At 60.0% G+C, this 21,839-nt stretch overlaps 4 protein-coding genes and 1 non-coding gene across 10 annotated transcripts in view; 2 read left to right on the top strand and 3 right to left on the bottom strand.

The window, feature by feature from the left end:
• Positions 1-429: 429 nt before the first annotated feature.
• On the top strand, positions 430-3,844 carry WFIKKN1 (WAP, follistatin/kazal, immunoglobulin, kunitz and netrin domain containing 1). The gene is made up of 3 exons (XM_063414536.1): positions 430-909; positions 997-1,262; positions 2,085-3,844. Exons 2-3 carry the CDS (start codon positions 1,035-1,037, stop codon positions 3,573-3,575), a joined length of 1,719 nt encoding a protein of 572 aa, XP_063270606.1. The 5' UTR covers positions 430-909; positions 997-1,034; the 3' UTR covers positions 3,576-3,844.
• Positions 3,845-3,998: 154 nt separating this feature from the next.
• Positions 3,999-6,978, bottom strand: METTL26 (methyltransferase like 26). Of its 4 annotated transcripts, none has more exons than XM_063414537.1 (6): positions 6,696-6,973; positions 5,401-5,563; positions 5,239-5,298; positions 4,782-4,849; positions 4,507-4,585; positions 3,999-4,438 (listed from the first exon to the last, which is right to left on the bottom strand). In XM_063414537.1, exons 1-6 carry the CDS (start codon positions 6,890-6,892, stop codon positions 4,391-4,393), a joined length of 615 nt encoding a protein of 204 aa, XP_063270607.1. In that variant the 5' UTR covers positions 6,893-6,973; the 3' UTR covers positions 3,999-4,390. The 4 variants fall into 4 exon arrangements, 2 of the variants coding, with proteins under 2 accessions (XP_063270607.1, XP_063270608.1); XR_010082555.1 differs by having other exon boundaries at positions 4,380-4,438; positions 4,782-4,869; positions 6,696-6,978; XR_010082556.1 differs by having other exon boundaries at positions 4,380-4,438; positions 4,782-4,863; positions 6,696-6,978.
• Positions 6,979-7,027: 49 nt separating this feature from the next.
• On the bottom strand, positions 7,028-7,098 carry TRNAG-CCC (transfer RNA glycine (anticodon CCC)). The gene has a single exon. It is a non-coding gene; the product is annotated as a tRNA-Gly (tRNA).
• A 1,600-nt stretch (positions 7,099-8,698) lies between these two features.
• MCRIP2 (MAPK regulated corepressor interacting protein 2) lies at positions 8,699-12,258 on the top strand. Of its 2 annotated transcripts, none has more exons than XM_063414540.1 (5): positions 8,699-8,860; positions 8,941-9,022; positions 10,661-10,788; positions 10,936-11,095; positions 11,812-12,258. In XM_063414540.1, exons 1-5 carry the CDS (start codon positions 8,809-8,811, stop codon positions 11,825-11,827), a joined length of 438 nt encoding a protein of 145 aa, XP_063270610.1. In that variant the 5' UTR covers positions 8,699-8,808; the 3' UTR covers positions 11,828-12,258. The 2 variants fall into 2 exon arrangements, with proteins under 2 accessions (XP_063270610.1, XP_063270611.1); XM_063414541.1 differs by having other exon boundaries at positions 8,703-8,860; positions 10,994-11,095.
• A 1,499-nt stretch (positions 12,259-13,757) lies between these two features.
• Positions 13,758-21,839, bottom strand: part of ABCA3 (ATP binding cassette subfamily A member 3) — a 31,395-nt gene continuing 23,313 nt past the window's right edge. For both annotated transcript variants that reach the window (XM_063414535.1, XM_063414534.1), the window contains exons 21-31: positions 21,511-21,715; positions 20,839-21,058; positions 20,469-20,627; positions 19,824-19,996; positions 19,409-19,543; positions 19,088-19,282; positions 18,403-18,590; positions 17,519-17,689; positions 16,931-17,118; positions 16,751-16,824; positions 13,758-15,507 (exon numbers count right to left, since the gene is read on the bottom strand). In XM_063414535.1, coding sequence (XP_063270605.1) covers positions 15,376-15,507; positions 16,751-16,824; positions 16,931-17,118; positions 17,519-17,689; positions 18,403-18,590; positions 19,088-19,282; positions 19,409-19,543; positions 19,824-19,996; positions 20,469-20,627; positions 20,839-21,058; positions 21,511-21,715 — 1,840 coding nt within the window. In that variant the 3' untranslated portion in view covers positions 13,758-15,375. The remainder of the gene's footprint in view (positions 15,508-16,750; positions 16,825-16,930; positions 17,119-17,518; positions 17,690-18,402; positions 18,591-19,087; positions 19,283-19,408; positions 19,544-19,823; positions 19,997-20,468; positions 20,628-20,838; positions 21,059-21,510; positions 21,716-21,839) is intronic.

The raw sequence follows: 21,839 nt of genomic DNA, 5'->3' as shown, positions 1-21,839 counted from the left end.
TGCTCCCAAAATGCCATGAAATGTTCCTGCTGCAGGTCAGTCTCCATCGGGGATTAGGGGGGATCTGGCCGGGGAGCCGGGGCCGGCTCCTGCCAGCTCGGGGCTGGTGCGGGAGGTGCTGGTTGAGCCCAAGCACAATGTGTCTGGTGTGGTTCAGGCGACATCCTGGTTGTAAATCATCGGGAGGGAGGGCTGGGAGCCCCAGGGGGCTGGGGGAGCCCCTCCAGGGGGGCTGGGTGGGCACCCACCCCTCCAGGCGAGACACGGTCCTGTTCCAGCAGCACGGCACTCGTGGGATGCGGGGGATGGATCTGTGCCGGTGTCCCGCTCCCGGACACCTTCGGCCGTGGTGCCGGTGGGTGCCCAGAGAGGCGGTGCGGGGTGAGGGACTCCCGGAGCCTCCGGGTCCCCGCCGCCCGCAGCGTGAGCTCCGCGGGCTCCGCGTACCTCCCGCCGGCCGCCCCGTCCGAGGGGACCGCAGGCTCCGGCTGTTTTCTCATCCTGCAGGAATTCGGCTCCGTGGGCCGGGCGGGTTTTTGTGTCACCCCCCCGGCCCCCCTTTCACTCTCCCTCTTTGGAGACTTTCTGCATTCTGCCTTTGATCTCCCCCCGTGTTTGCCCAGGGATCGCCGGGCTCGCCGGGGTTAGAGGCTGAGGTCAGCGCCTTTCCCATTCCAAACACCCAGAAACATCAGTGGGAAGGGAGGGGATTCAGATTACAACCTTCCCGTCCTCCCCTTCCACCCCACTCGCCCCGCTGGCCGTGCCGGGGATGGACTGAGCCCCGAGAGACATCCGCCACTGCCGCCGTGTCCCCGGCGCCCCGAGAGCCGAGCGGCGGCGATGGATGGAGGCGGCGGGCGGCATCGCCGGTGGTCCGGCGGGCGCCGGGTGTGCTGAAGGACAGAGGTTTGGACCTCTCCTCCTCCTCCTCCTCCTCTTTGTCCCCCCGCCTTCTCTCTCATCCCGTCGGTCCTGAATGTGATTTATCCCTAGCCCTCGCCAGGAGCCAGGCCGGCGGCCGGGGTAGCCCGATGGCTCCTCGTGGGCGAGGCGGGCGCGGGGCCCGGGGCCAGCGCGCGGGTGGGCGGCAGCGGCTCCCCGTGGGCGTCGCGCTGCTCCTGCCCGTGCTGGCGGCGGCGGCCGGGCTGAGCCTGCAGCCGGGCAGGATGCGGCACCTGGGCGTCTGTCCCAATCAGCTGAACCCCAACCTGTGGGTGGACGCCCAGAGCACCTGCGAACGGGAGTGCCAGGCCGACCAGGTGAGCGAGGGGGCAGCGGGCGGTAACAGGGTTTGGGAGGCATCCCCAGGCCCCCGAAGGAGATGCTTTGGGGTGCGGGTCCTGTGCCGGGCACAGCTGGTTCAGTCGTTTTTTGTGCAACGGGCTCAGCCCTGCTGCAGCTTTGCCCCATAAGCCTCTCCTGTCTGCTGGGCTCCCCAGTCCCCCACAGGCAGAGAAACTGCCCCCTTATGTCACCCCCTCAGACCGTGTCCCATGGTCAGAACACCCTCCTCGTGCAGCCCCAGGATGATTCTACTCTGTCAAAGGGCTGGCTGGGATGAAGGTAATGGGTGTAGTGGGACACGGACCCCATCAAGCCGAGGACAGAATCCTCTCCCAACTTTTCCCTGAGGGCCGGACCCCACCCACGGATCGGGCTGTCCATCCCAGAGGACTCTGAGCTCCACCAGGCTGAGCAGGGGCAACCCCACCCCGGTTAGGGCTGTGTGAGCCCGGAGGGGAGACTCCTCAGTTCATCTTGTATGAGTTCTGCCTGCCCTTGGCCAGCAAAAGCTGAGAAGGGCAAGTTGCTCTCTGCGGTGGGGAGAAGGGACTCTCATCACTGCGGTGCACCCCCAAACATCCTGGGGGTGCTGAGGGTGGGCTGGGGCTGGTGCAGCTGTGCTGGGGAGGTCTGGCTCGTACCTGGAGCCCGGCGATGCTGAAGGTGCACAGGGCTGCACCGGGGACACCTGCCCACACCGAAAGTCCCAAAGGGGTGGGAACAGCGCCCACAGCCCCAGCACAGCGGTGACCTCCACGTCGTCCCCCCCCCGCAATCTCTTCTCCCTCCCCGACCAGGACTGCGAAGACTTTGAGAAATGCTGCACCAACGTGTGTGGGCTGCGGAGCTGCGTGGCCGCGCGCTTTGCCGACGGCAGCGTCCCGGCGCTGGCGCTGGCGCCCGCCGCCTCCTGCGAGAGCTTCGTGTGCGCGCAGCAGGGCTCCGACTGCGACATCTGGGACGGGCAGCCCGTCTGCAAGTGCAAGGACCGCTGCGAGAAGGAGCCCAACTTCACTTGCGCCTCCGACGGCCTCACCTACTACAACAAGTGCTACATGGACGCCGAGGCGTGCCTGCGCGGCACCCGCCTCACCACCGTGCCCTGCAAGCACATCTTCACCTGGCCCGACACCAGCCCCGTGCCGCAGGAGACCACGGCGCGACCCACGCCGGGCGCCGGCCCCGAGGTGCCGGTGCCCCCCGCCCTCTACACCAACCCCTTCCACCAGTCCGTGCGCGCCGGCGGCACCGTCAGCTTCCGCTGCGACGTGAGCGGGCGCCCGCAGCCCGACATCACCTGGGAGAAGCAGAGCGAGCGGGAGGAGAACTTCATCATGCGGCCGGACCAGATGTACGGCAACGTGGTGGTCACCAACATCGGCCAGCTGGTCATCTACAACGCCCGCCACGAGGACGCCGGCATCTACACCTGCACGGCCCGGAACGCCGCCGGGCTGCTCCGCGCCGACTTCCCGCTGTCAGTGGTCAGGCGGGAGCCGGGGGGGACCCCGCGGACCGGCAGCCCCCAGCCCTTCCCTAGCGCCGAGTGCTTGAAGGAGCCGGACCGGCGGCGGTGCGAGGCCACGGAGGTGCGCTGGCATTTTGATGCCAAGCAGGGCTCCTGCCTCACCTTCCGCTACGGCGGCTGCGGAGCCAACAGGAACCACTTCGAGACGTACGAGGAGTGCCAAGCCGCCTGCCTGGGCAGCGCCCGCCCCACCTGCCTCCTGCCCATGGTGCAGGGGCCCTGCCAGAACTGGGAGCCACGCTGGGCGTACAACCACCTGCTGAAGCAGTGCCACTCTTTCGTCTACGGCGGCTGCGAGGGCAACACCAACAACTTTGAGAGCAAGGAGACCTGCGAGGACGTGTGCCCCTTCCCCAAGAGCCTGCAGTGCAAGGCCTGCCGCCTGAAGAGCAAGATGGTGCTGAGCCTCTGCCGCAGCGACTTCGCCATCGTGGGGCGGCTCATGGAGATCGTGGAGGACCAGGACTCCGGCATAGCCCGCTTCGCCCTCGAGGACGTCCTCAAGGATGAGAAGATGGGCCTCAAGTTCTTCAACATCAAGTACCTGGAGGTGACCTTGACCGACATGGACTGGAGCTGCCCCTGCCCCAACATGACGGCAGAGGATGGGCCCCTGATCATCATGGGCGAGGTGCACGACGGAATGGCCACGCTGGACCCCAGCAGCTACGTCCGGGCGGCCAATGACAAACGGGTGAAGAAGATCTACGAGCTGATGGAGAAGAAAACCTGCGACCTCCTGAACCGCTTCCAGGACTAGGGGAGAGCCAGGAGGTGCCGACGGGGGGAGCTGCAGACACACCACTGAGGGGGCAGCCTGAGGGAGCCCCTGCTCCAGGGCCTGTGTCTAGAGGTTTTCACTGTCATGTAGTTCCTCCCAACCCCATGCTAAGCCCCAGATCAGCTCCCACCTCCACTGTAATTTATCTGCTGCATGTTCCCCCACGGTGTGACCTCTCCCCCAGCCTGTCCAGGAGCAATAGAGAACTGGGTTGGGTTGCAGAGGGGTGCGAGATCTGCCAGGACCACCCCACTCAAAATCTTCCCTCCTCACCAAAGCCTCTGGGCCCAGCGTAACACCCCTGGTGCTGGACCTAACCCTTTTACTGGTGCTGGAGGTGGAACTGGGGACAGCCCCTCCCCGCAGTGTTTGTGCTGAAAACATGAGGGAGCTGCTGGGGTGTGAAGGGCAAAACCACAGAGTTTATTGGGGGGGCAGCAGTACAATGGGGGGAAGGGGGGCACTGTCAGCAAAGCATCCTCTGAGGAAATGGAGCAAGGAGCCTCCCCCATGCCCAGGGTGTTGTGTCCCCTCCCCCACACCGTGCCCCCCGTGGCAGCTGTGCTGGCTCCTGTGGCCCAGGCTGGGGCACCCCACTGCAAAGGAAGCCACAAAGGCACCAGGGGAGATGGAACCCCCCAGCCAAGTCAGCCCCAGCTGGAGAGAGTGGGGCTCTGTCCCATCACTGCTGTCCCCAGCCCCAGTGGCAGCCATGGTGGGACAGTGACACCCCTGCAGGAGGCATCAGTGGAGACAGCAGCGCCGGGAGAGGCTGGAAGTGCTCTCAGGGCACGTTACAGCTTGCGGAAGATCAGGCTCTTGTTGTTGGCCGGCATGTCCACCTGGAAGCACAGAGCCGGGGTCAGGGGTGCCCACGGGCACGGGGAGCACCCCAGGGCGCATCACCTACCATCCTCTCCAGGCACAGCCCATTGGCCTTGGCCAGCTCCCGCAGCAGCGCCGTGTCCCGCAGCCCCCAGGCAGGATTGCTGCAGGGAGAGGCGGGGGTCACACACGGGGACCCCCCGGCCCAAGGCAGCCCCATCCCCCAGGGCCGCCCCGGCTCGGGGCTGCCCTCAGGCGTGGCTTATCTTGAAGGACCACGCTGGGAGGGAGCTTCCTGCAACTGCAGGAGCAGGGGCAGGACAGAGAGGACAGGATGGGCCCTCAGGAACCTCCTCCTACCTCTGCCTCAGGCTGCGGTCAAAGTCCACGTTGCTCTGGGGGCTGATCTGGCCGTCCACAGCGTAGGGCTGGTGGGACACAGCTGGAGCTGCAGGCATGAGCCACCCTGTGTCCCCCCAGCCCCCCTTCCATGGCCTGCTGTCCGACCAAGCACAGAAGCCAAGCAGGAAGAGACACAGCCCCCAAGGAGTCCCATTACCCACTCTGAGTCCTGTCACCCTCTGCAGCCTCCCCCTAGACCCTGCCTTGGATAAAGTGAGGGAGGACAGGATCTCTCATCCAAAACTGCCCCTTTCAGGGCTCAGCATGTGCCCCAAAAGGCAGAGACCCCCCCAAAACCGAAGCCCCTGCATTTCCCAGTTCCCTCCCTAAGCCATGACTGGAGCTGCCCTCCCACTGCCCCCCAGTATCTGCTCTGACACCCCAGGATGCTCCTGCAGCAGGACAGATGACCCACCCCATAAGTGAAGAGCACACCTCCGGGCTTCAGCAGCACCCCGGCACCCTTGAACAGGCCCTGGGGGACGAGAGAGGTGGGGCCAGGTCAGGGGGCCGGGGACACCCCCGGGAGCCCCCCCTCAGCCCTGGCAGGGGACAGGGGCTGTTGAGGGCTGCTCACCTCGGTGCACCGCAGCTCTGCGATGTGCATCATGTTGATGCTGACGAGGAGGTCGAGGGTGGCGGGCTGGATGCCCCCCCAAGTCTCCCAGCCCTGTGACACGTCCAGCTGGATGGGGGGCAACAGGTTGGGCACCCCTGTGGCCTCCACGTAGGCAGCGATGCTGTGGACACCAAACCCCACCTCAAGCCCAGCCTGGTCCTCCCCGTGCAGCCCCCGGCACCCGCTGCAGGCAGGGACAAATCCCTGGAGGGACTCTCAGATGTGGAAAACAGGGATGTGGGTGCAGCACAGCCTGGGGGCTCTTTGCCCAGCCCTTTGCTTCCAGCTGGCAGACGGAGAACTGGGAGCACCTGGACAACCAGCAGCGTGTGGATGGAGAGGCCCCAGGGCCTAAACTCCCCAATTTTGGAGCACCCTCTCCTTGTGAGGCACCCCACTGGCACCACTGCACCAGCACCTCCTGATTTTGGTGTTATTTACACCCTTTTTGGCACATTCACCATCAGGTCTCAGCTCCTCAGCGTCCCAGCATGGGGATTATTTTTACCCAGGGTGGTGGGTGCTGCTGGGTGGGCAGCACAGAACTCCCCTGGACAGGTGCTGATTCCAGCACCTCCCCACTAGGCTTATTTTTGTTTTTCTGTAGTGGAAATCTGGATTTTGTAGTCTTCTGGGAAGAATAAAGTCCTGAGCTGGGGAGCATGGGTTGTTTGGGAGTTGGATATTGGGGATTTATTGAAAAAAATATAGTGAGTATTGACCTGGGGAGCCTGGGCTGGGCAAGATTTGAATATTGTGGTTTGCCTGGAAAAAATAAAGCGTCCAGCTAGAGAGCCTGGGCTGTCCAAGAGGGTCTTTGCTGGGGAAAAAAATACACATTAAGCTCATCTGAGAGCAGGATATTGGGGTTTTCCTGAGAAGAATACAGCACTGAGTGGAGGAGCCTGGGCTGCTGGAGAGTTGGCTATTGGGTTTTTCCTGAAAAAAGAAAAAAAACGTGGAGCCTGGGCCCAGTGTTGAGTGGGTCTTTTCTGGGAAAAAAAAAGCATCCAGCACATCCAAGAGGTGGATATTGAGGTTTTCCTGGAGGAAACAAAGCACTAAGCAGGAGACCCCGGGCTGCAGGAGAGTTAGATACTGGGGTTTTCTCAAAATCCCCAAACGAAAAAAAAAAATTAAAAAAAAAAAAAAAAAATGGAGAGCAGGAAACCGGGGCCGCGGGTCCATGGGAGGGGGCTGCAGGCAGTGCCCCCGGGGTCCCCCGTCCCCCCGGGACCCCCGGCCCCGCTCACCTGCGCAGCGCCTGGGGGTCGATGTCCGAGGGCTGCCAGCGCGCCTGCGGCAGCGCCCGCGCGAAGTGCGCGGCGTGGAGCCCCGCGCCCGCGCCCACCTCCAGCACCCGCAGCGCGCCCGCGCCGCGCCCCGCGTACTCCCGCAGCACCGCCAGGATCGGATCCTTGTTGCGCTCCGCGGCCGCCGGGACCTGCATGGCCGGGCCGGGCCGGGTCGGGCCGGGCCGAGGAGAGAACTACAGCTCCCGGCAGCGCCGGGCCCGCCCCGCGCCGCGGGCGGAGCTTCCCGCGGCGGGGAGGGGAAAAAGCAGAAGGGAGGGGAAAAAGAGAACTGCGCCGCCCGGGAATCGAACCCGGGTCGCAAGAATGGGAATCTTGCATGATACCACTACACCAGCGGCGCGGCCGGCAGCAGTTCCGCCGCGCCGCCCCTCGCACCCACCGGCTCGGGCGCTGCCCCCGCCGCGCACCCGCACCCCTTAAAAGGGGCAAACTGAGGCTTTGCGCGGACACCCCAGGAAAATGGGGGTGAGGGAGACCCCACCCACCCTTTCCGCGACAGCTGTCTCTGGTGATGGAGGTCTGGAGGGATCCACCTGGAGAACAAGGATTAGGGGCTCAGCCCTTCCAAGCATGGAAGAGCTCAGGGATGCGCCAACAGGCAGTTGGAAACCCCGAGCAGGTCCGGGGGGTTGGAAACTGAGGCACAGTCCCCAGCATGTGACAGGGCGGGTGACAGCCAGTGGTGACATCCCGTGGGTCAGGGTTGAATTTAGGCACAATAACAGGGTTGGGGGTGACTGCACTGGATGCACACCCGCGAAGGCGTGCCTGGCACCCACCAGGGTCAGGCACTGCTGGGCTTTTATAGGAGGTACCCTTCTGAACCCCTCCCCCCCTGGCCACTACCGTGGCAACGTGGCGGAAAGGCAAAGGTCGCCTTGGTGGGGTGGCTTTGCAGCCCATGGAGCCAGGCTGGAGCCTCCCAGAGACCCCAGCGTGTTTGTCCCACGATCTCTCCCCAAAACAGGGTGGCCGGAGACCCACTCGGGGTCATGTCCTGGGTCTGCATCTCCTGCCACGTGGGGACACCTTGGCGGGACCTCCCCGCTCCAAAGGTTACCGTGCTGGCCGGGACGCGGCTGCCCACTCCGGTTTCCTGCGCTGGTCACAGGATGTGCAGCTCAGGGCTGTTCACAGCGCTGTCCCCGTGGGGGTGGCACCTCAGCCCTTGCCGCTGCACCCCTTCGCTTTTCCCTGCCTGGGTCCTTTCTGTCCCAGGAATGACCCCTGTCTGTCCCCTGTGCGTGCCGTGGCTCCAGTGTCCTGTCTCCTGAATGTCCCCGTGCGGGTCCCCTCCGAGTTTCCCGTGACTCCCGTGTCCCCTGCGCGCCTGTGCCATCTTGTGGCCCACGTGCCTGCTGTGCCCTTTCCCCTACTTGAGCCCCGCGTGTTCCAGTGTCCCTGGTGTGCATTCTGTGTGTCCTGTGCGTGTCCTGTGTCTCCCACGTCCCCGCTGTGTCCCAGCATGTGCTCCCAGCATGTCCCCTGCTTGTCTCCTATCTGTGTGCCTGCATCCTGTGTGTCCCCATTAACCCCCCCACGTGCACCCTGACATGTCCATATTCCCATATCCCACACGTGCCCCCAGTGTATCCCATGAATGTCCGCTGTGTGTCCCCACATCCCCCGTGTGCGCAACGAGCGTCCCCACGTCGCGCGTGTGTCCCTTGTGTGCCCCATGCATCCCACGCACACCGGGTGTGTCCCGCTTGTCCCCTGTGAGCCCCACACCCCATGCCTGTCCCCGATGTGTCCCGTGCGTGTCCCCTCTGTGTCCCTACAGCCCAGACATGTCCCTTACACAGCACCAGTGTGTCACATGTGTCCCCGCACGCCTCCCGCGCGTCCCCCCGCCCTGTCCCGCGGGTGTCCCCGCGCCCGCCGAGCGGCCGCGCTGCGCCGCGCTCTCCGCGCGGTCCCTTTAAGCGCGGGGGCGTGTCGGTGCTGGCGGGGCGGCCCGGCCCGGCCCGGCCCGGCCCGTTAAAGGCCCCGGTGAGGGGCGCCCGCGGCACTCGGGCGGGGGCGGCGGGGCCGTGGGCCGGCCCGCACCATGTACACGCTGACGCGCGGCCCCAGCAAGCTCGCCACGCAGCGCCGCACAGGTACCGGGGGGCGCGGGGCCGGGGGCGCGGGGGCTCCGCCGCGCCCTCGCCGCTCCCCTGACGCCCCGCACCCCCCGCAGGTCCCACGCAGCAGGCGGTGGAGAGCAGCAAGCTGGGCGAGCTGCGGGGGCGGCCGCAGCCCGGCCCGTGGCCCCCCGCCAGGTGAGCCCCGCGCGCCGCCGTGACCTTGGGAAGGGGAGCGGCGCTGGGGCGGCCGGGCCGTGACCTTGGGAAGGGGAGCGGCACGGCCGGGCCGCCCGGCGGGACGCGGCAGGGGGGACCTGCGGTCTCCGCTCGGTGCCGCTCGGCCCGGGGGTCTCGGCCGTGCCCGTGCCCGCCCGCGTCCCGCGGAGCTCTGTACACGCGTGGTGTGGGCCGCCCCGCGCCGGGGACGCACGGGAGTCGCTGCCCCTCCTCCTCCCACGGGCTGTCCCCAAAAATCGCGGGGAGTGGGACCGGTGGGGTCACGCCAAGGAGGCGGCGCGGGGGGGTCGCGCTGCTGGGCTGAGCTGGGGCCGGGCTTGTGCAACCCCCCCGCGGACGGCCCCGATTGCACAAACGGGCGGCGGGGCCAGCGCCGGTTCCGCCGTGTGCCCGCCCGCCTCGGCCGCGCCGCGGGGCCGCGGAGCCCACGCGGAGCTGGCGGCCTCTCTGCACCCCCCCGCCCGGAAAGCCGGGGCGACACTTTGTGCGTGAATTCCAGTGTCCAGCAATAGTACCTGGAGCTGCTGGCTGGGTGCTGTGGGGTATTCCAGTGGCTGGGAGGTGGTGATGGGACCCCTAAGGAGACCCTTTCCCGGCTGAAGTCAAAGCACACCCAGACAGGGCAGTGGGACCCCGCTCGTTCTGCACATTCTCTCCAGCTCCAAAAAATGGATAAGCCCTCACTCCCCCCAGTTCCTCTCCTTCCCAGAATCCCTGGAATTCAGTGGAGTGGCTTCTGCCACGCTTGCCCTCCTGCCTGCCTAGTGCCCCTAGCTGTGGGGACTTCAGGGTCACTGCCCTCTCCAGCCCCTGCCTGCAGATCTGCAGGAGCTGCCTGCTCCCAGTCTCTCCTGCCCTCCAAGCCCACTCCTAGGGCCCCTTAGACTTTGTCCCATGAGGAATGTGGCTGTTGCAGACATGTCCTACCCTAGACCTGTGCAGAAAAGCCAAAATACTGGAGTTTTGCACTGAACATGCTGCTAGGTCTCATGCCAAGTTTTTCCATTAGTTCAGGTGGATGTTGCTCCATCCAGGCCGGGGGTGGTTGAAGTGCCCCTCACCAGAGGGGGATCCCAGCTCTGAGGAAGTCTGACCTGCTCCTACTTTGCAGAGTGTTACATCCCAGTCCTGGGGCTCCTTGGGGACATGCTGGAGCCAGAGCTGTTCAGTGAACCCGAGTGCTGGAGCCAGAGCTGTTGCAGTGAACCCGAGTGCTCGATCTGCAGAGGATGGCACATCCCCTGTCCAGTACCTAACTGGATTTCACTTCCATTTCCTGATATTCCTGCAGTTTTGGTGGCAGATCCTTTATCTTAGGAACTACACTTGGTGTTAGTTTGGAGGAGGGGTGTGAGATGGGCAGCTGGTGCTTTTCCCCAGGGAGCTCCCCTTGCAGCCCCCCTGTGTCAGAATCCCCTGTCCCTGGGTGCTGGATCCCTTTCCATCCCAGTCCTTGGGGACAGAGCAGGGTGACTGCAGCTGTGGGTGTCTGTGTGCCCCATAGGGCCACCCAGGACACATGAACTGCCCCAGTTCCTGCTGGAGTGGGCAGAGCTGCCTGTGCCCTCACCCCCCCTTGCTTCCCTCCCTCCACAGCCCAGCGCAGAAACTCATCTTCAACAGAGTGAATGGCAAGAGGCCCCCGCTGCTGCTGCAGCAGATCTCGGCCCCTGAAGAATGTTACACCCTGGCCCATGAGGAGAACGTCCGCTTTGTCTATGAAGGTGAGGGCACAGGGTCCCTGGGGCAGCTGGAGCAACTGGAGTACCTCCCCAGCACCTTCATCGTGCTGGGGACACTGGTGGCAGGGATGGAGTTCCCAGCCTGGGGACTTGCCCTTCTTTGCTTTGCATCCTCCTCCTGTCCTGCAGCCCCCCACACTGGCAACCCCTGTTGCAAACCCACCCAGTGCTTGTTCCCCCTCCCCAGCCTGGCAGCAGGTAGAGCAGCAGCTGGACGGCAGCCGGAGCGGGGAGAGCGCCTGCGGCCCCGTGCAGTACGTGGAGAAAACCCCCAACCCCGGACTCAAAAGTAAGTGGGCAGTGGTTGTGGCACTTCGGGGTGCATCAGGCTCTGGGCTCAGCCTGAACCTGAACAGGGCTATGGTGGAAGGAGGAGGATTCCAATGCTGGATGTGCCAGAGGGGCTGGTTGGGTCTGTCCTGCTGGTGTTGAGGTCGCTCGGGGTGCTCAGGGGAGACAACTGGCCTCAGGCACTGTGGTGGGGATGTTCCACTGTGTTGCTGACTCCTCTGGGATTCAGGCCTTCTCCTGCCACTGGGGGTTTCAACATCACACTGGAGAGAGAGGAGCCCCCTGTGGGGACCCGCTTCTCCTGGGGCCAGCAGGACCACTTGTGCATGGGTGCAACACTTGTCTGGTGGCACCTGGAGTCAGGGCAGTGACAGCAGCCTGCAGGCTCTCACAGCATCTGAGAGCTCCCCAAGGAAGAGAATGTCCCTGTAAACCCAGTCTGGCCTTTTGGGGACATGGCACAGGGGTGGGAGAGACCTGGGGATGTCATTAGATTGGATGTCAGGGAAAGGTTCTTCCCCCAGAGGGTGGTGGGGCACTGAACAGGCACCCCAGGGAACAGGCACAGCCCCAAGTCTGCCAGAGCTCCAGGAGCCTTCAGACAAAGCTGTCAGGCACACGGTGGGATTCTGGGGTATCTGCAGGGCCAGGAGTTGGACTGGATGGTCCCCTCCCGCTCCAGCTGCTCCCCTCTCTCCCTCCCCTCTTTTTCAGACTTCGTTCCCATTGACCTGGAGGAGTGGTGGGCACAGCAATTTCTGGCCAAAATCGAGAACTGCTCATAAAAGGGAAGAAAAGGTTGCATTTGGTTTCTTTGTGAGAGAAACAAAGCTGCGAGCACCTGGTCACAGCCCAGAATCGGTGGCGTTTCTGAACCACGTTTTTAAAAGATGCCCCAAGTGGAGTGACCCAGCCCAGCGGGACCGGACCACAGCCATGCCCGGCCACGCGCCCTCCCCGCGCCCGGCAGAGGAGCGGTGTGCGGCCCCAGCCAGGATTCCTTAAGTGCCAGTTCTCGGACTGCTGCAGCTCCTGCAGCCTCCAGCTCCCAGGGACACTGCGGTGCCACGCTGGGGACGAGGGAGCAGCTCCCCCCTGCAGCCACGGGAGGACAGTGGGGTGCTGTAGCAGGACCGCCAGACAATAAAGCGCTGAAACTGCCCGTGGAGACATGCTTGTGGGACGGGGAAGAGGGGGAAGCAGGGGGTGCAGCATCCTGCCTTGGACAGGGGATACTTCCAGCTGACTTGTGGCTCAGTGGGAACCTGGCTTCTGTGGATTCAAGGGGTTGGAGCTCCTATTCCATGCAGCTGCATCCTTGCCCCAGTGCTGCCTCATCTTCCGGGGCTGGTGCTGTCTTAGGTGATGTTTGGGATTGGAGGGGGGTGGCATATGGGCATCTGCAGTGGCTGAGCACTCTGGCGTGCTCCAGAGCTGGGCTGCAGCATGTAGCTGGGCAGAGCCACAGGAATGGGAGTGCCAGGGCCAGCTGCCCACTGCCATGGAGGCCAAAAGGCATTTTGAGCACCAGCTTGAGGTATCCCCCTCACCTTGTGGTTCTTTGGGGGAGCTGAGACAGGATAGTTGTGGCTGCCTGAGGTTGAAAGGATGGGGATCCCAACTTCTGCTTCTATAGAAAAACTCTGCTGATGGGTTTTTCTAAGCCAGACTGAGCCTTTCCAATTCTGGTTTTACAGGACACCCGTTGACCCCCATGTCCTTCTCCCCAAGCAGAGAGCAGGAGGCCAGGACAGCCTGAATAGAGTCTGATTCCAAAGGAGGCCAGGAAACACCCACTGGAAAAAAAATCATCTTTTATTATTCCTATGATGGGAATAACAACCACACTGCAGCCAGGGGGGAAGAGAAGCTGCCCAGGAGCTGTGTTGCTTCTCCCACCTGGCAGGCCAGAGCAGTGCCAGCAGCAGCTGTGCCCCTGGCAGCACCTGCCATGGAGCACTCCTGGTCCTGCTCCCTGCCCCAGGCTGGCACGCCTGGCACTGTGGCTGTGACTGAAATCAGGAGCAGCACCATGCACAGCCCACAGTGCCTGCCTTGCTGACAGGCACGGTGTTACAGCCCCCTGGGACAGGGAAATGCTGCTTCCACAGCACTTCCTTCATTGAGGCCAGGGTCGTCCCAGAGTGATGGAGGCAGGGGATGTTATCCTTGCTGTGGGCTCTCCCACCAGCTCTGCTATGGCATCAGGGGCAGTGTGGGGGTTATGCTTCCTCTGTGTCCTCACCCCAGCATCAAGCCTTACTGGGGGCACCAGAGCCAACAGGACATGGACTGTTGCTGTTGGGCTTGGGGCACTGCTAGCCTGTGGCAATTTTGCATCTCACACCCTGAAACGTCCACGTTCCCACTGTTCCCCATCCCAGGCAAAGCCTGGGAGGCTCTGCTACATCCTGCTGTACTTCCCTTTCCAGAAAATAGTTACTGGGAGTTTCAGCACTTCAGCCACTCTCCCAGCAAAAAGCATCCCTTTTTCTTCTCTCCCTGGGAGTCACTGGTGCTGGGATTCCCCATTGCTGCTGCCCACCAGGATGCTCCCAGGGTGCAATCCCTCCCTGCCAGCAGCTCCACAGGGCTCCAAATTGTCTAGGGAGGCCATTCACCTGGTGGCTGCTGACTAATAAAAACACACATCTTTAAGATCCGGGGAAATTCTTAGTAACATGATGCACCATCGTTCTGAACAACAACATTAGGCAAAGGGAAGAAATGGAACAGGAAAGAATGAGTCAGTCACAAGGAAAAAAATGAAAACCCAACCCAAAAATATAACCCAACCCCTGACAATGCAATCACTGGGAGGGAATCAGCCCCCCTTGCCATAAATATTAATTAGTTATGTGCAATTGTGTGTAGTACTATAGTGCAAATAGCTCTGCATTGATCATGGGGCAGCACCGAAAGGGCTGCCCCAGGTGACACAGGGACTAGTTAAGGACAGACAAGAATCAACACAGATTTCCAACAAACAAACAAAAAATCCCCAACCCAGCCACTGGGAAACTCCAAAAAGAAGTTGCCTCCTCCAGCTGGGCCCAGGCAGGACTGGGCAATGCTGGTGCCCAGCAGCATCCTGGAACCAGGCAGGGGCAGGACAGGGCCTTTGCTCCCTGCCTGCTGCCAGCACAGCCTGGCGAGGGGCAGAGGGGATGGGGATGAGGAGGGGGATGTAGGACAGATATGGTTTGGTTGGAGCTGTGTGGGGTGTAAGGGGTGAGCTCAGCAGAACATGGGCACAGTGAGGGCATTGCTGGCTTCAAACTGGTCCCATGGCTGCACTGCACAGTGTGGGGCGGTGTTGCTGGCAGAACCCCTGCATGGACACAACGCTGAGGCCAGCAGCGTCCCTGGGCACCCTGTGACACTTCACACCTGTCCTACAGAGCACAGCCAAGACCCTGCAGCACCTCTCACTCAACCCAGCAGCAGCCCCAGGGACCCTGTGGCACCCCCCGCCCATCCCAGCACCGTTCTGGGCACCCCTCGCTGCCTCCAGCTCTGGCTCCCCAGCCGTGCCCATCACGTGCTGCTCCTGGGCCGAGCTCTGGGCTTGGCTCCAGCACCGTGCTACCTCTCACCCACTGCCAGCTCCTGGCACCACACAGCTCCCCTTGCACGGCTGGGGCCAGTGCCAGCTCCTCGGGCCAGGCTTGGCAAGCAGGCAGGAGGAGAGAGTTTTCCCAAGCCCTTAAAGGAGACAGAGCCTCCTCTTTCCCATGCCAGGCAGGTGCCAGACAGCAGCTAAGCCATCCCCTCTGGCTGGACACGAAGCGCTCCCACGGGCAATCCCAGTGCATCCTGCTGCCCCCAGGGACGGTTTGGATCTGAGCTCTGTGACAGCCTCCTGCTAACCCATGAGCAACCACTGAACAACACACGGACACGCGGGTGAGGACCACGGGCAGCGTCGCACCGGGTGTGAGCGACGGGCAGGGAGGAGGGGAGCAGAGGGGATCCCGCTCCTCCTCTGCCAGCCCAAGTCCAACACCCCTCTCCACCCATCCAGGCTCCTCCCGGCTTTTTGGGCAGATTTTTTTTGCTGGATGGATGAAGGCTGGAGAATGGCAATGTCACATGTGAACACCCACGCATGCCCAGAGGCAGTGACAGCAGCAGGAGCGTTGCCATCCTCTCACCCCTCCCCGGTGAAAAGTTTTACATTTATACAGTATTTAAGACACGCCGATATATAAATTACTGTCTCTATATATACTATGTATAGGCTGGGGGCCAGTCCGTGACGAAGGGCACCGGGAGGGCTCATTTCCCTCTGTCCTCTGTGTAGTGCTGGAAGCGAGTGAAGCTCATGAAGACCTGCTCCAGGGAGATCTGGCTCACTGAGTAGTCTTCCAGGCGATACTTCTCTTTGGCTTTCTCCAGGGCCCCAAAGACCTGCAAGGGAGCGCAGGGACATGAGGGCAGCGTGACTCGGTGTGGGGGGACTTCCAGGACCCCAGGGGGAACCCCAAGCTGTGACAGAGCAAGCCCCAGGCTGACAGAGAACACCACGCTGTGACAGGGTGCCTCCAGGCAGGGAAAGCAGAGAAAGCTTTTCTCCAGGGAGACCCAGGAAAATGACACCTTCCCTGGCAGGAGGAGAGTGGGGGAAGCCAGGAGTATCTGACACCATTTAAAAATATATGATGTGGATATGATTGTTTTACACATTTTTAAGTGATAAATGCATACATATATATACACAAATACATATATATATGTGTATATATGTATATGTATCTGTGTGTATTTATATACATACACACATATCTGGGTTTGAATCCCTGCCCAAGGTTTCTGCTAACACATTATATATATAGAATATGTATATAATAGAGAAATAACTCTATAGGATACTGTGTACATTATACATAACTATCTGTATCCAGCATACACATCATTTTTATACTGAGCTATATATAATATACATATTTACAAACTCACCCTTTCTAGTTTTTATATAATCCCATACATAGTTTTTATATAATCTGTATACTATGTACTCTCTCTACATACTCTAAACTATACTACATACTTGATACAGAGTATACACTCCAGAGTATATAATCTGTATAGAGTATTACCATATACCCTATAGAGTATATAACACAGTATATGGTGTATATATACAATATAGAGAATATTATATACACTACATCCAGTGCATATAACATACAGATATACAAATATATATACTTAGATACTGCATATGAAAATTATCTGTATACTATGACTATCTCTGTATAGTATACATGTATTTACATATAGATAATGTACATATAGACAGTATATACAGAGAGATATACTATGTATACTCTGTACGTAACTCTGTATACTGTATGCAGAGGGTTACATACTATATCTGTACTGTGGGTTTTATTAGTGTCCCTGGGCTGGGACCCCTCAGGATCAGTGGCTGGAGAAAGCCACTGCCACAGCCTCTGTGGGACCATCTGAAGCCACTGCCAGGGGTTCCTGGGGCCAAGGGGCAGGAGCAGGATGGTGCCAGCACAGGGAAGCCATGCCCTCCTGTGCCACGTTCCCACAGCAGAATGTAGCTTGGCGAGGATGTACCACCAAAAGCAAAGCACCAAAACAATGGGAAGAGGCAGGAGAAAGGTGCCCAGTGCCCCCTTACCTGTGCCCAGCTGAGGTTCTTGTTGGTCAAGTGGTAATGCACCATGCCCTGGTGCTCGTGCTTCAGGACACTGCCTGGGGAATTGAGCAGGGAGAGGCTCTGTGTTAGGGAACGTGCTGAAGTTCACACCCAGCACCCTGCCCCTGCTCTGGCAGCAACCACTCCAGCAGCTCACAGTACCTGGGAAAGTCTTCTCCACAAAGGCTTTGAAGGCCTGCAGCTCGCCCTCCTCCTCACTCTGGGTTTTGGCCAGCAAGGTGTATCCACTACCAAACTTGCTTTTGAGGTGCTGGGGGCTACCCAGGCACTTGAACTGCCCGTTCACCATGATGGCCAATCGTGTGCACAGCGCCTCGCACTCCTCCATGCTGCAGGAAGGAGAGGAATTGTTCAGAGAATCCCAGGATGGTCTGGGTTGGAAGGAACCTTAAAGCTCATCTCGTTCCACCCTGTGCCATGGGCAGGGACACATTCCACTATCCCAGGATGCTCCAAGCCCAGTCCAGCATGCTCTTAAATGCTTCCAAGGATGTGGCAGCCACAGCTTCTCTGGACAAGGCACCAGGACACAAGCAGAAGCTTCTGGGAAGCAGCTGGAGGTGTATTCCCTTCTCTCTGGACTCTTTGAGGAGAGAGATTTGGGTAAAGCCAGCCACTGGCGGCAGGCAGTGCATGCCCACCCACCAGGCCCTGGAGGTGTGTCCCATCCCTTGGATCCCACCACTCTCCCTGATCTCTCATGCCAAGCCCTGCCCAGCCAAGGGTCACCTGTGGGAGGTGAAGATGATGGATTTGCCACACTCCCGTGTCCGTGTCACTGCATCCCAGAGCAAGCGCCGGGCCACAGGGTCCATGCCAGTGGAGGGCTCATCCAGGAAGATCACAGGGGGGCCACCAATGAGGGCAATGCCAGTGCTCAGCTTCCGCTTGTTCCCACCGCTGCAGAGGAATCACAGAACCATGAGGTTTTGTGGAGGCAGATGAGCCTGCCAAGCCTCTGCCCTGGAGGGATGTCCCTTGAATAGAACGTGATAAACTCATCTCAGCCCTCCCAGGAGAGAGAACCCTTAGATGAGGCTGTTCTCCCTGGTCATGGCGAGTTCCCATAATGCTCTGATACACCCATGTAGATTCTTTCTAACCCATTGTTTTTTTCCCTTTTGTACCACCCTTGCTTTCCCCCATAAATACCCCAGCTTCTGCCCAGTTCAGGAGGGAGCTGTGTCCCCGACCCTCTTTGCAGGGTGCTGGACAGTAAAGGCTGCCCTGTGGAACTGCCACATGACTCTCCTGTCCCTCTGTCCCTGAGTCAGCCTGGGATTGCCTCGCAAAGCAGAGCTGATAACACTGCTAAGAGCTGATCACTTGCAGGCACAGGCTGTGCCTTGCTGAGGCTGCCCAGCAGCCAGAGGATTGTCCTGACACTCTGAAGGCTGTCTCTTGCGAGACCTCTCTCTCTGGGAAGGTTGCAGCATTCCAGGATTAACCAACCGACCCACCACAGCAGTTCCCAAGGCTGGGAACGACCTGCGAGATCACGGAGTCCAACCTCCAGCTGAAAATGGGAGTGAGGATGGGGACAGAGACCCAATATGAGCACACGGAGCACGGTGCAAGAGCAGGGACAGCAGCTCCTCCACAGCTGCTCTCACCTGTAGGTCCTGACGAGCTTGTCGGCGTGCGGCTCCAGGAGCAGCCCGCGCAGCATGTTCTCCACGCAGCTGCCGATGTAGCGCTCGGGGATGCCGCGCAGCCGCGCGTACATGCTCAGCGTCTCGCGCCCCGTCATGTGCTCCAGGAGGGCGTCGAACTGCGGGCAGTACCCGATCCGCTGCTGCACCTGGGGCACAGAGGAGCGCACGGCAATCAGCTCACGGGCAGGTCTCTGAAATTTCTGTGAAATCTGGGACAGTGGTAGAGGAAGGACTAGACCAAAAGCCTAACCCCTGCTCATCTCTTCCAAATGGAGTGGGCAATTCCCATCAAGGAGACCCCTAGCAGAGGTCTGGAAAGGTTTGATACACTAATTTTAGAGACCCTCCTCCAATATTCTCCACATTTCTAACTATGGAGATAAACCCTTTGATGAAGGGTTTGCTACTCTCACCAGGTTTGGCCTCCATTTGTATCACATCTGTAATCCCAGTGGAGAGGAGACTGCTTCCACATGGCCAGATAATGGAGAACTGAGCTAGTCAAGGACACAATGTCCCTGGGATATTGTCTCTGCCTCTGGAACTGCAACCATGTGCTCCTGGAGGCACCTGCAAGGTGGCTCAGCCCAGCCAAACATGGGACAGTCTGCAACACCACCCTCGCCTCTGCAGCCTTGGGTACCTTCTTGATGTTGGCCAGAATGCTGTGGCCATCCACAAAGGCGTCCCCCGATGTGATGCTCTCGTCACCCGTCAGCATCTTGAAGGTGGTGGTTTTGCCTGCTCCGTTGAAGCCAAGGAGACCAAAGCATTCCCCCTTGCTGACGGCCAAGGAGATCCTGTCCACTGCCAGCAGGGACTCCTGGCTGTCATAGACCTGGAGGAGACCACACATGAGCCACGTGTCACTGCCTGATGGCAGGGCAAGGCAGGCAGTGGCTTTGCCAGCCCCAAGAGGACACGGCTCAGACAGCAGCAGGATGCTCAGGTCACCTCGCCTCACCTTGGTGAGCTCCTTGATGACCAGAGGGCTGCTGAGAGATGACAGCAGTTCTGGTGGCGACTCCAAAACCTTCTTCCTCTCATCTGCCACGTCCCTGTCCTCTGGCAGCACAGACACCCTGTTCAGCAGGGCCACCTGAATACAGGGGGAAGACACACTCTGTGTCATCTGGCTGCTGGGGGATGAATGGGTTCCTCCAGTGTTCCCAATCCTGGCAGGATCCATCCCCTCCATCAGGCATCTCTGGGATGCCTCGCTCCCTTTGCCAATCCATACACTTAACAGGACTGGCTCCTCCAAGCTCCGAGGATGCTCCCTGGGAAGATGATTTAGGTGAAGAGGGCCCGTCTCCAGCTCACAGGGACTCCTGGGCTGGGCTTGGAGGGCACAGCTCCCTCCCACGTGCCTCACTCACCCATTTCCTCCGCCTGCAGATGCCACAGACCAGAGTTCTCAGTCTCCAGAGAAGGTTTGTCTCAATGAGGAAGAGGAGGAAGAGGAAGGAGAAACCCTGGACAGCCAAGGAGGTCAGGTACCGCCCAATCCCAGGGGTCTCCCAGGAAAAGTAGTTCATCTGATAACTGATATCTGAGGAAAGATGGAACAAAATCAACTCCTGGATCAATCCACACTTTGGGGAGGGGCAGATGAACTTCAGAGGAAGCTGTGAGCCCAAAGCTTTGCCAGGCTCATTTCCATCCCACACTGGCTCCCTGCCCACAGCTCTTTCCAATGCTTCCCACAAGAGGATTTGGGTCTGGAGGAGATCTGGCAGAAGATGCCCAGTGGAAGGAGGCAGAGGACACCAATCTTGGGATTAGGATTTCTTTACTCATCTCTGAAACATCCCCTAGCCCATATTTTCCTCTAAATCATGAGTGAGGTGATCCAGTTAAGGAACCTTTTCCTATGTTTGCCCTAATGTGCTGCCCAGTTTTTGCTCTAAAATGGTACCTGCAGCTACTGCCCAGGCAGAGGCCCCATGATACTGCCCACTTCCACCACCACAAACCCCCACTGAGGCTGTGTGGGTTGGCCAGGTGAGGACACAGAGACTCACTGAAGGCCTTGCAGATGAAGATGGCTTCAACAGAGGAGGTGCAGAACTGAATGAACTCATAGTTCTGGTAGAAGTCACTGATGCACTGGCCCAAGCAGTAATTGGGTAAGATGAGAAAAACTTTATCCAGTGTTTTGGAGAGGTCCACCAAGCCCAGCTCTGAAAGAGAAGAGGTGGATCAATGGCTTAGAGACTGCTGGTTTGGGGGAAAAAAACCTGATACTGCCAAGCTTAGAGGAAAACCAAACATATTTTGTCACATTTAATGGGTAGGAATGGATTGTGGTAGGATTTTATGGCTGTTATGGGAACAGCCCTGGGGTGAGAGAGCCCCTTGTTGGGTGGGCAGGTACAGAGGGCAGTGACCCACCTGGGATGCTCATGATGGTGACAGCAAGGAAGGTGGCAGTGCCAGAGAGGATGTTGAAGATGGTGAGACGGGTGTAGGCTGTGGCTGCCACCGAGAAGAAGAAGCTGAGGAGGTACATGAGGGGAATGATGGCCCAGCCATAAAGGAGGAAGATCAGCATCACATCAACGAGGTGGCTGTCTTGGGTGAAGGCTTGCACGTTGAAGGCTTGGAATATCACCTGGGGCACAGCAATGTGGGGAGAAGGCACATTTGGCTTGACCTCAGGTGATGTCTCCTTGTCCCAGTGGCCCAGGGTAATACCGGCACTCCGCTGACCCAGACAACCCCTCATGGACGGGTCCTACCAGCAGCCCACAGCTGTCCCCACGGGAGGCCCATTCTGCAGACTGGGATGCAGAAAGGCAGATCTGGGGAACTCCTCTCCAAGATCCCACGGATTTAACATTTTTTAGTCCCAACAGCAAAGTGTTCAGCTGCCAGAGGCAACTGTCCCAGCTGGTTGGCCATGGTCCAGCTCCCAGCAGGACCAAGGGACAGCTTTCCTGCTGGTCCTTTCTACAGAGCCAGTGCCAGTGGCCTTGTCCTCCCTGCACGCACACACATCCCAGAGGAGCAGCACCCAGCACTCCCACCAATGGGGAGGGCATTGGGGTGCCAGGGGTGACTCACCAACATCAGAGCACAAGGGATGAGGAAGTTGATGATGTCCCACAGCAGGGCAGAGAGCCAGAAGTTGACCACATAAACGCCGCTGACGAACTGGACGTGCTTGGCCTTGATGGCGCGTTCGCTGACCAGCAGCAGCGCGAAGGTGCTGGCGAGGGAGGCCATCCCATACAGCAGGTTGATGGCAATGGCAAACCCAGTCTGCCCTCTGTGGGGACAGAGGGACACCTTAGGGCAGGGACATCTCAGCAAACCAATGCTGACTACACATGGACAGCACAGAATCATAGAATAGTCTCCATTAGACGGGAGCCCCAGGGATCATCCAGTCC

This window comes from Prinia subflava, chromosome 17 (assembly GCF_021018805.1).
Source record: "Prinia subflava isolate CZ2003 ecotype Zambia chromosome 17, Cam_Psub_1.2, whole genome shotgun sequence".
In the NCBI taxonomy this organism is placed as follows: domain Eukaryota; kingdom Metazoa; phylum Chordata; class Aves; order Passeriformes; family Cisticolidae; genus Prinia; species Prinia subflava.
Note: the sequence above shows the minus strand (reverse complement) of the source record. Positions and strands in the feature narration are given on the sequence as shown.